Raw genomic sequence first — 12,606 nt, 5'->3', positions numbered from 1 at the left:
AACGCCTGAAAACAAGGATATTATGAAACAATGTGGGTACGTTAAGAGACACGGTGTTGACATATGCTACAAAGTTTGTGAAGGTAGGCCAAGTAATTTGGAAGTTATGTGTATTGACAAATTGAGCCACGCCCCTAAGAGGTTAATTGGTTAATAACTTCTAAACGCAAAGAGATATCAACAAAGTTGAAAATATAGTTTGACCACATTGAGCCAATGATGATCCACAGGAAGTTTCGTAAGAAATGGACCTATCGTTTAGGAGGAGTAGGCAAAAATGTGTTTTTTACAAAATTCAAAATGGCGGAAAATCTGATTAGGCGCATTTTAATTTCACGGGTGAGTTTTTTGTAGAGCAGTCCCACCCGGACATGTGTGTAAAATTTCAAGTCAATCGGTCAAAGTTTGCAAAAACGGTGGGCTTTCACAACTAAAGGGGGCGCTATAGAGACATTTTCTCAGACTTTTGGTCGACACCCAAATTATATTAAAATTTTCGCCGAGTCGGATGGGTGTGCCAATTTTGAAGAATGTAGGTTTATCCCAAGCACCTCTTTTCCCTGCGCATAGGTCGACAATAATAAACAAACATTCGAATAACAATAGGTCCTCGACTCTGACTACGTCAGTGCTCAGGCCCTAATAATAATAATACTTAGCATTTCAATAGGTCCTCGACTCTGACTACGTCAGTGCTCGGGCCCTAATTAAAGCTGCTCGCAGCTGTGACTGGGCCCTCGCTTCAAACACGTCGGGGTAAGCCGAAGGGTCGCCGGCTCGTCCGTCCGAGAACGTTCGCCTGCCAGGCGGATGTTCGAGGCCGGGAGAGCCGGCGATCCTTCGGCTCAGTCACAGCTGCGAGCAGCTTTAATTTAATATATATATTTATAATTTTTATATTTATAATTTATATATATATTTATAATTTATATATGTATATATATATATACACACATATATATAGATAGATATATATATATATATATATATATATATATATATATATATATATATATATATATATATATATATATATATATATATATATATATGTGTATATATTATATATATTATATATATACACATATATCAGGGCTGTCAAAACTTTTTTCACCGAGGGCCACAAACAGAAAAATATATGAAACTCTGGGCTACTCAGGTGAGGTGTATGGCCAAATGAATCAAATGAGGTCAATTATGCATATATATATATATACATATATATATATATATATATATATATATATATATATATATATATATATATATATATATATATATATATATATGTATATATGTATATATATATATATATATATATATATATATAAATAAATAACAGAATCACATCAGAGGAAATTTGGCCTTTTGGGCCTTTTCCAAGCTCCAGTAGAAGTCGGTAGGGAGGGAAACTGAAGCTGGTTCTTCAGAGATTCATCACTGCATCTCCATCAGTTCTAGTTCAGACTCTCTTCACTTCTTCTGCATCATCAGGAAGGGAGTCGAGAACAGCTTGAATTCTTTCTCAGAAAGATCTTGGAAGCGCAGACTGAGTTCTGTCATTTGATGTGATGACAGACACATATTTCCTCTTTTTCTCAGAAAGGTTGACCTCTGGAAAATGGAATATATGTATATATATTTTATACATGTAAATATGTATATAGATATATATATAAAAGATACAAATATGTATTAAAAGTGATCAAAAGCTTGAGGTTTCATGGAACGGCGTGGAAGTGGTGTGACGACTATTTCATATGGTTCGTGATCATGCAGCAAGCTGTTGTAACTCAACTGTACTTTCTCACAACTGTTCCAAAGTTAACATGCTTTATGAGAGTAATGGCTTGAAGACTTCTGCATGTCAATATTAACTCATAGTCAAAGCGCAACCTACTGGTAAACTATGGCAATTTGAACTAGAAATGAACGAAGAAAATGAAATTTGCCGACTTCCGGAACGGTTTCGAGCATGATCCCAAGAGACTTATTTGTAAGTTGATATGTGGTATATATGCCTGTCAAATGTTGTATGTCTATGTTGAACGTACTGCAAGGGCTGCTTTGTTGAATTTAGTTGAATATTTTCCTGAGAACTCCATTGGTCCTTTTCTTCTGAACACAATGAGATACAAACAAGCTTTTGATATATTTGTATGAAATGGAACCATTAATGATCCACAGAGAATTTAATACAAATTGAACCCAGCGTTTAGGAAGATTTGGGAATAAAATTGTTTTTCACAAAATTAAAAATAGTTGAAATTCTAAGTCGGCGGTGTTTGTCTACTTTTTTGTAGAGCAGACACAACCGGTGCATATGTGCCAAATTTCAGGTCAAAAACTGTGGGCTATCACATCTCACAGGTTGTCAAAAAAAACACGTATTTTAGGGGGCGCTATCTGACTTCCTGTATGGTTTAGAGCATGGTCCCAAGAGAGTTATTTTTAAGTTTACATGTGTTACATATGGCTACCAGGTTTCATACATGTAGGTCAACCGTAGCGCTGGGGCTGCTTAATTGAATATTTGTAGGGGGCGCTATCGAGCCAAAGTGCCATTTTGAGTCATTCAAATCACATCAAGTAACTACATCTTTGCCTTTAATTGTGCCTGCCAAATTTAGTTACCTGTCGAGCATGCCTAGTCTCTCAAAAGGGACTTTATTGTTGACCGCGAAGGATGGGTCGCCAGGGCAACAGCGTTTCACGAAACATCAAAAGCTTTGTGGGCTGGCATCATAAAAGTCTTATGTTTGTCTAGAAGGAATTGGAAGTTGATCTGATTGACTGACTAAGAGAAGCAAGCCATAAGTATAGAAATATGTACTTCCTGTTGCCATTAGGTGGCGCTATGACTCTAATTAAAAATTAGACTGCACATGTCTTCAGGCCTGGAGTCTCATCAAACATGTGAAACCTGGAAAGGATCTTATCATGTGGAGTCGAGTTACATCGGTTTATTCGGTCATGGCGAAGGATCGAACTTCCGCGATGCTCCCACGCGATGCCGTTCAACGGATCCTTACAATCTTCAAGGTGATGCATTATCAATGTCTTAAGTCTCTTCCGACACATTTTGAGAGGGATCTGAATAATCTGTGAGGCGCACGGTGTACAAGTATAAAACATGTAACTTCCTGTTTCATCTAGGTGGCGCTATGACTAGGATTAAAAATGATCATATGGATGTCTTCAGGGTCAAGAGGTCATGACATATGAGAAATATGGAGTAGATTCCATCATGTACGGCCGAGTGTCTCTTTGGCGCTGCTCTGTGCTCACATAGTTTGATATTTTTAAAATCGTGAAATCACTTTTCCCTGCAAAGGTCTCAGCATCATATTGCCCGAATGTGAAATCAATCGTGTTTAATCTCTAGGAGGAGTTCGTCAGAATACAACGCCTGAAAACAAGGAAAATGCCAAAATTGAGCGGTTCATTGCAGCGCCCTCTAGTGTCTGAATATTGTGAAACAATTTAAGTATGTTAAGGGACACGATGTTGACATATACTACAAAGTTTGTGAAGATAGGCCAAGTAATTTGGAAGTTATGTGTATTGACATATTGAGCCACGCCCCTAAGAGGTTAATTGGTTAATAACTTCTGAATGCAATGAGATATCAATAAAGTGGGAGACTTCCTTTGATCTTATTGACCCAATGATTATCCACGGAAAATTTCGTAAGAAATGGACCCAGCGTTTAGGAGGAATGGGCAAAAATGTGTTTTTTACAAAATTTGAAATGGCGGAAAATCTAATTAGGCGCATTTTAATTTCACGGATGAGTTTTTTGTAGAGCAGTTCTACCCGGACATGTGTGTAAAATTTCAAGTCAATCGGCCATAGTTGGCAAAAAGCGTAGCCTTTCTGCCTAAAGGGGGCGCTATAGAGACATTTTCTCAGACTTTTGTCCGACACCCAAATTATATTAAAATTTTCGCCGAGTCGGATGGTTGTGCAAATTTTGAAGAATTTAGGTTAATCCCAAGCACCTCTTTTCCCTGCGCATTGGTGAAGAACAATAAACAAACATTCGAATAACAATAGGTTCTTGACTCTGACTACGTCAGTGCTCAGGCCCTAGTAATAATAATATTTAGCATTTCAATAGGTCCTCGACTCTGAATACGTCAGTGCTCGGGCCCTAACTATATAATCAGAACCATTTATTTGCCAGGTAAGTTTCACATACGAATTTGTCTTGGCAAGTGGTGTCACGTGTAGGTTCAAAGAGAGGGACGCAAACGCCAGAGCAACAATTCAAAAATTATATTTATTTACAAAAAACTAAGGAGAAGCCTTCAACAGGCCGAGGGGAAAACGTCCAAGGAATCAAACAGGAATCAAACAAACCGGACGAGAACAAGGAGCACAAAAAACAGATCCGACAGGACAAACACAGTCTACTCACAGTAGTACACAGTGACAAACAGTACAATCCGACAAGGGGACAGGAGACAAACAGGGTTTAAATACCAGAGGAAGGTAACAGGTGGAAAACAATGAGGGCAGCACAGGTGAAGGGAATACACTATCAGGGAACAGGGCAGACAATCACGGACAATCACAGGGGCAAGAAGTGCAGGAACACAGAGGACACACAAGACAAGGACTTCACAATAAAAGAGGAACCCAGAAAAACCCAAACCGCGACAGGTGGTGCATACATTAGACAAACAGCAACAATCAACACAGTGCAATAGAAACATATTACATTTACAATAGAATATAAAATAAAGTGCACAGACAAACAGAAAACAGTACTACAAACAAGTGTAATGTAGGTGTGTGTTAAAGTGTAATGTTAAAGTGACATATGTATTTAAATATGAGGTATGAAGGGATGTGCAGGGGAGTGACCGGTAGAGAATTGTCCTGGGGTTGACAGAGTCAGTCAGTGGGGGACCCGGGCTCTGTTAGGGGGACCCGGTCTCTGTTGATGAGCCCGACTGCCGACAGGAAGAAACTGTTGGTGTGGCGTGAGGTCTTGGTCCTGATGGACCTCAGCTTCCTGCCAAATGGAAGGGACTCCAACAGGTTGTGTCCAGGGTAAGAGGGGTCAGCTACAATCTTTCTTGCCCGCTTTAGAGTCCTTGAAGCGAACAAGTCCTGGAGGGACGGCAGATTGCAGCCAAGTACCCTCTCAGCAGAGTGGATGATGCGCTGCAGCCTTGGCAGTGGCTGCAGCATAGGAGCAGAGGATGGACTCAATGATGGAGGAGCAGAGGAAGGACTCAATGATGAAGGAGCAGAGGATGGACTCAATGATGATGGAGGAGTAGAGGATGGACTCAATGACAGTGTAAAAGTGCACCATCCATTGTCTTTGGCAGGTTGAATTTATTCAGCTGCCTCAGGAAGAACATCCTTTGCTGAGCCTCTTAGTGATGGAGCTAATGTTCAGCTCCCATTTGAGGTCCTGGGTTAGGATGGAGCCCAGGAAGAGGAAGGACTCCACAGCGTTGAGAGGGGAGTCATACAAGGTGATGGGGGAGTCACACAGGGTGATAAGGGAGTCACACAGGGTGAGAGGGGAGTCACACAGGGTGATAAGGGAGTCACACAGGGTGAGAGGGGAGTCACACAGGGTGATAGGGGACCATCTCCACTGTCTTTAGAGCGTTGAGCTCCTGGTTGTTGCACCAGGTCACCAGATGGTCAGTCTCCCACCTGTAGGCGGACTCGTCCCCACCAGGAGGAGAGGAGAGGAGAGCAGGTTCTCCTGCTGGAGGCTCTGGAGAACTTTTTCCAGGAGCTCTAAAACTGATCTTTTTTAAACGTTGAATGTTTTTAAATAAACTAGAATAAGAGCATATTCTAGTTTTAATATTATTTTAGCCATCTTGCTAATGGTGGCTGACATTATGAAACAAACATCTTTAAATCAATATGTATAATGAGTTGTGACCTTTGACCCCGGCCTGTGTTGTTGTGCTCTCACAGGTTTCTACATGTACATCGAGACGTCAAGGCCGAGGCTGCAGGGAGACAAGGCCCGGCTGCTGTCGCCCACCTTCAACATGAACACCAAGACCTCCTCCTCCTCCGTCACCTACTGCTTCGCCTTCTATTACCACATGTACGGGAAACACGTCGGTAAGTCTGCAGCCGGCCCTCAGACACAGGACGACATCATAATTATTTAAATATGAATAATAATAATAGCAATAAATAAGTAAATAAATCAATATAAATATGATTAATAAATAAGTAAATAAATACATGTTATTGATAATAAGTAAGTAAATAAATACATATTAATAAATAATAAATATGTGTCTGCAGGAGCTCTGAACGTCTTTCTGCGTCAGAAGGCTCAGACGGTGACGGACACCTCGGTCTGGAGTCTGATCGGTAACCAAGGAGACCGATGGCGGCAAGCCAAGGTCAACATCCACCCGACTGCAGCCTTCCAGGTACAGACCCCGCCCACTTTATTTCACCTGGATGCGTCAAAATGTGTCAAAGTTCACGCAACGTTTTCTCCTGCTGATCCTTCACAATAAAACACGTCACGCTTTTATTGTGAAACAGAGTGTGGAGAACGTCTGTGCGCCTCTTTGCTTCCTGTCTTCTTCTTCTGTGGTAGATAGTGATGGAGGGAGTCCGCGGCACCGGTATCGAGGGAGATATTGCCATCGATGATGTCACCATCAAGGAGGGCGAATGTAAAGACCCTCCCCCCAACAGTGAGTACGGTTCCCCTTCCCCTCGTTAGTTAGCTAGTTGGTCAGTTATTCAGTTAGGTAGATAGCTAGTCGGTGAATTAGCTAGTTAGCAAGATGGGTAGTTAGCTAGTTAGCTACTTGGTTAGTTATTCAGTAAGTTAGCTAGCTATCTCTATGGTTAGTTATAGAGTTAGTTAGTTAGTTAGTTAGCTAGATGGTTAGTTGGTTAGCTACTTGGTTAGTTATTCAGTAAGTTAGCTAGCTAGATGGTTAGTTGGAGAGTTAGAGATGGTTAGAGTTGGCCGTCCAGTTAATGATTTAGTAAGTTAGTCAGTTAGTTAATTAGTTGATTAGTTAGTGAAATAATTTGTTAGTTAACAGTGAGTACGGTTCCCCTCCCCCTCGTTAGCTAGCTAGTTGGTTAGTTATTCAGTTAGGTAGATAGCTAGCTAGATGGTTAGTTAGTTAGTTAGTTAATTAGTTATATATGTAGATCATCCGCTAGTTAGTTAGTTGTTCGTTAATGAGTTAGTTGGTTAGTTAATTAGTTAGTCGGATGGTAGTTAGTTAATGAGTTGAATAGACAGATAGATAAATAGTTAGTTGGTTAGTTACTTAGGTAAAGGTGCGTCTTTGAGGGTTTAATCCATCAGAGCTAATAACTTAATAAACTATTAACATGTTCATCAGTTACACAACGACCTCTTTCACCTCCTTGACTTTGAAAACTTCTCTCTCTCTTGTTCCTCAGATCTGAGGTCGCTTGCCCCGCCTTCATCCCCCCATATATGGCAGCTGGGCGTCACTCTGAGTCTGGCTCTGATTGGCCGGCAGAGGTGACCCCACCCCCTTCTACGGGACGCCACAAACTTTGACTCTTCTACACCCCTCTCCCCTTAACAACCAAAGATGCGGCCAGAGACTTCCCTCCAACATGGCCGACGCTTAAAGGAGCAGTCCAACAGTTTAGTAAACATCGAGCTGTTCCCAACTGCTTCCAGTCTTTATGCTAAGCTAACAAAATGCTAATGTTCACATCGAGTAATGAGAAGACATGAAATCACACCTGCCGTTAGGGCAGAGACCAAAGGAAACTATGAGCATAAATGTTTGTGTCAAACAACGCTGCTGTATTTCGACAATGTGACGTCATAATGTTAGCTAGCCTAGCACCGCTCAAACCAAACTCCATTCAGAAAACAAGCGTCTTGAGAACTCACAAAACTTGGATTCAGACTTTTTACAAAGCTGCATCATTATAAAGTTATTTCGGCATAAATTGTATCCGTTTATTGTAATTAAATCACACAGAAATAGTTTATTTGGTGCCACAGTGAACCAGCCTCCTGGGCCCTATTCTTCGTACCTGGTTTACTGAGTTAGCCGGATAATTTTCAGGATAAGATGACATAGGTCAGGCTTTTCGGTTACTCAAAGCAAGTTTAAAAAAATCACCATAGCAACACCTCGAAATCCCTGCTCCAGGGCAGGTTTACTTAAATTCACTGGATAAGTTGGCCACTCCCACCGGACAAAAAAGCCAGCTCCCTTCCTCATTGATGGAGGAGCGATATTAGTTTTATTAGTTTTATTGGGAGAGTTCTTCCAGATCGCCAAGACCCGTTATCACATCATCATGACTTCCTGTACGAGCGCTATAGATTCTGCTGACAAGGAATAATGTATTCACGGGACGGGACCTTCTCGAGCCGTACATTGAACACCACAGTCACAGCCGATTGACTGTATCACATACTGTATGCAGACTGTATGCATAGACTATCATCCGCCGCATGCCGTGCTGTTCGTATTGTTTATTTAGCGCTCAAGAAATGTATGGATGTGTTGAAAGCACTCATAAGTATATGACAGTGTTATTAGTACACCATACATATCATTATTGTAGAAAATGATTAAGGTGGACTCATGATAAGAAGAATAGAAACAATCACAGACAATTTATTTTCACTGCTTCAATTGATTGAATTTCTGATTATGAATAATACATACATACTGATCCGCCCATACACATATTCAAACTCCTAGTTATATGGTAATATTGATTTGATTGCTTTGGGTGATGAGGCACTTAAAATGAGCCATTACATTTTCCCAACACTGACGCATTTAACTTGATATTTTGCGATGCTTATGTCTAGCGGTGACGGTGTTAAGCTGCGTTCACACCAAAAGCGTTGCAAAGTGTGAACGCAGCATTAGATTTTGCCATGATTAAGGTCTTGACTTCCTCATATGCGTTCATGATCATCTCCTGCTTGTCAGCGGAGAAAAAAGTGAGTTTTTTTGCCATTTACTGTGAGAAGATCATGGAATCTGTGTTCGATTTTTCCCCCTTCTTTTGAAGCAAACGGGCACGCGCAATTATCCAGATGACTGAATTAACGAGACCGTTTGAGCATGGATCTGTCGTGGAGGAACCGAGTTAGCCTGATGTCAATCATCTCGGTAATTTAAGATGGATAATAAGACATTTGATCGACTTTGTTGAACCACGTACGAAGAATACCCCCCAGATGATGTCATGAACTCAGAAACGAAGGCGTTTAGTTTCCTGAATGTCTAGTTCTTCCACAGCAGAAGCAGAAACAAAGGTACCAAACAGAGAATATGGCTTTGAATCAAGTAGTCATGAATCAAAAAGTCACACATTTGACTCGTAAGGGCCTCGTTTTATGCTAAGTTAACAGCCTCCTGACTCAGAGAATATGGTTGTTCAACTATTAGCTCATGAAGCTCAAAGTTGCTGCATGTTAATGTTTTTCTGTTAAACATCCTCTTCTACAGAAGAAGGAGCCGTTTACATCTGGTGTTAAAGATCCAATCCCACACTCCACATAGGTTCTTTTATTTTGAAGGACTTCCTCCTTCAAATACTTAATTAATAATAACACATGAAGCATAGACCAGAGGATTCGCCCCCTGGTGGTCAGTAGAGAGAATGCAGCTTTAACACATGAAGCTTCACTTTAAAGAACCGGAGGTTGTCTCCATTTTTTATTTGATAGCAATAGTTTTTAAACAGTAATCATCCATCATATTTAAAAAAATAAAATAAAATAAAAAAGTTTTCCAAGCTAAATTAATTTGTTTTCTCCGGTGAACCTTGTTGACCTTTTGGTTTCAGCGGCGCCACAAAGCACAGAAAAAAAAAAAACGTGCTTCAGTCAGAAAAAGAGGAAATAAAAGCCCCCCACACACACACTCATACCCACTCAGATCAACAGTACTGTACCGCAAGCTGGACAGACAAACGACAAACGTCTCTCTCTTTCTTTCTCTCCCTGTCTCTCTTTCTCTGTCTCGCTCTTTTTCTTTCTCTCTGTCTCTTTCTCTTTTTCGGAGTGAGGTCACTTTTTGCAGCGGGCAGACCGACAGTGTTTAACAAACGGATGAACACTTCTTGACAGCCGTCTGTCTGAGGAGGAGGAAAAGGAGGAGGAGGGTTCTCTCTCCGCCACGACATCAAGTGCCTTCAGACTCACGGGGGAAAGGTTGCGGGGTCGAGGCCGTCGGCACCGAAACCAGAACAAATATTTAAAAATACAAAGCGACGGACATCGAGGAGAAAATAACGGATGAACATTTCCTGGTCTGATTATGCATAGAATTTGTTTCTTACAGATTTTTTCTTTTTTTTAAATATGTTTGTGACAACAAAGAGGATTCTGGTAAACAGGAAGCCATGCTGGATGGAGTTGACTCTGGTCCTTTTTGTTTATTTAACAATCTACAGAGATAGATGCAATCATAACCTGAGGATCTGTGACTGGACCTTTCAAAATAAAAGACTTCCTGCTTGGACGATTTTCAGCCAATGGTATTCAAGCATTTGGTCTCTTGGAACTATTTTAGTATTTCAGAATAAGAGTTTTCAGAAGAAGGTGGAGACTTTGAGATCATCAGTCCTCTTAAACTACAAAACCGCTGAAGCTTCTGGGAAAAGGAGGAAGAAACATGTATTGTAAAATCAAATCTTATATTGTTCCTATGCTATTATAATGGGTGTGGGGGAGGGTAAGGGTATGAAAGGGTTTTATTTGTTTAAAAACTTTAAAAGAAGATTTTAAAGTTTTTTGATTTATTTTAGGGAGTTGATGGTTTGAAATTTGAATTCTGCTGAAAAAAAAAATTCTACAACAAACAAAACACTGAGGATTCATTTTAAGAAAAAAGCACAAAAAGACAAATCATTTACAATCACATATTTTTTTTAAAAGTCCTATTTTTACATGAAGATTTGTGATTCTGACTTTCTGGCTCCTAACTTTCTCTTAATTGTCTCGTTACTTTTAATAGTTTTTATTTTCCTTCACAATTTAGGTTTTAAAAAGTCATCATTTTCATTAACTAGCTCGAACTGTTTATCGACTTTTTGTTGTCATTCCTCAGATTCCATCCGTGGCACTGAGCCTCCGACAAAGTGATTATTTGAACTATAAAACATTTTTAAAGACGCAGTGAAACTTCAGGTTCAATCAATTCCAGGATTTTCTTAAATTGAATTTGAATCGATTTGATGGTCTGAAAGTTGACTTGAGTTGGCGAGCAGTTAGTTTCTGGAGGACCAGAGAGACCTGGATCTGGTTCTGGATCCCTGAAACAACAAGAGCAGTTTTATTTGATTCACTGCGTCTTTAAAAAGGTATTTTTTTGAGGGGAAACGTGTTATTATTGGTGTCACTCCAGAATAAAGATCATTTGTGACTTTAGAAGCCGCTAATATTGAACTTTGATGTGTTCAGGATCCATTTCTCTAATAAATGTGATTTGATGTTTTATTGGTTTAGTTTTCCTCTCAGCGTGTTTTTCCACTGCAGCTGATCATCAGATTTGTATTAAAGCTCCTCCTCATTCACGCATTTATTTATTTATTAAGTGTTCAGATTCAAACTCACAGAAATAAGCTGCAGTTTGAATATTTTAATGGAGACGTTTCACTTCGGGAGTCGAAGTTAAATCAGAATTACAATAAAATAAAGCCAAATGATAAATGACTCACTCTCTTCATGATATTTCATCTATTTTGGGGGGCTTCCATGAATGTGGGTCCGATAAAAGATGGCAACCGACCGCCAGAGAGCAAATAATCGTTGATTACCTTCAGAAAATGTCTTTGGTAGTAATTTATGTTGTAATATTGGGAGTAAACATCAGGAACACACTGCTCTTTGTAAGAAGCATTGCGTGGTATTCAGTGGAGACTTGACTTTTCCATTAAACAAAACATTGTAAAAGTATATTAAAGGACATTTTTGTCTTCTCAAGATCCGCATTCCCCAGAAGCCCCGTTGCTTATCAACTCCACCCTGCAGAAGCTGCATTTTGAAAAATGATCTTTGGATGCTTTTAAAATTAAAATAAATCGTCTCTAATGACGTAAAACACAGTTTTCTCGTCTCTGTTTACATTACGACTCAGAATGAAACAGTTAAGTCACTCAGGCTCTTATCGGGGATAAAACCCATCTACGTTTCAACGGGATGAAATACGTTGACTCTGCAGTGGAAAAAACATGTATTCCCCAACGACTCTGGACGAGAGATATTTTTATAACTGTGATTATTCTCTGCAATACATTCTCAGATCAGACGGACTGAAGGTTGCACTGCATTCTGGTTATTATGATTATTACTATTGTTATGATAATAAATACACTCCGAAATTGGACTTGGTTTCTGTCTTCATGTTGCCTTCTGTGTTTCTTTGGGGGGGACTCTCCTCCTAGAAGGTCTTTGGGGGGACTCCCCTTTCTAGAAGGTCTTTGGTGGGACTCTCCTCATAAAAGGTCTTTGGGCGGACTCTCCTCCTAGAAGGTCTTTGGAGGGACTCCTCCGAGAAGGTCTTTGGAGGGACTCCTCCGAGAAGGTCTTTGTGGCGACTCCTCTGTTGTTTGTGGAAGTTAAATAAA

General features: G+C 40.1%; 1 protein-coding gene across 1 annotated transcript in view; it reads left to right on the top strand.

The window, feature by feature from the left end:
- mdga2a (MAM domain containing glycosylphosphatidylinositol anchor 2a) overlaps positions 1–7,517 on the top strand; it is a gene marked incomplete at its 3' end in the record, with an annotated part of 99,827 nt that extends 92,310 nt beyond the window's left edge. The window contains exons 14-17 of the mRNA XM_079221208.1: positions 5,953–6,105; positions 6,295–6,425; positions 6,599–6,698; positions 7,429–7,517. Of these exons, the coding sequence (XP_079077334.1) occupies positions 5,953–6,105; positions 6,295–6,425; positions 6,599–6,698; positions 7,429–7,517 (473 nt within the window). The remainder of the gene's footprint in view (positions 1–5,952; positions 6,106–6,294; positions 6,426–6,598; positions 6,699–7,428) is intronic.
- Between the last annotated feature and the right edge of the window lie 5,089 nt (positions 7,518–12,606).

This window comes from Taurulus bubalis (genome assembly GCF_910589615.1).
Source record: "Taurulus bubalis genome assembly, chromosome: 1".
In the NCBI taxonomy this organism is placed as follows: Eukaryota; Metazoa; Chordata; class Actinopteri; order Perciformes; family Cottidae; genus Taurulus; species Taurulus bubalis.
This window is presented reverse-complemented; position numbering and strand designations above follow the sequence as displayed.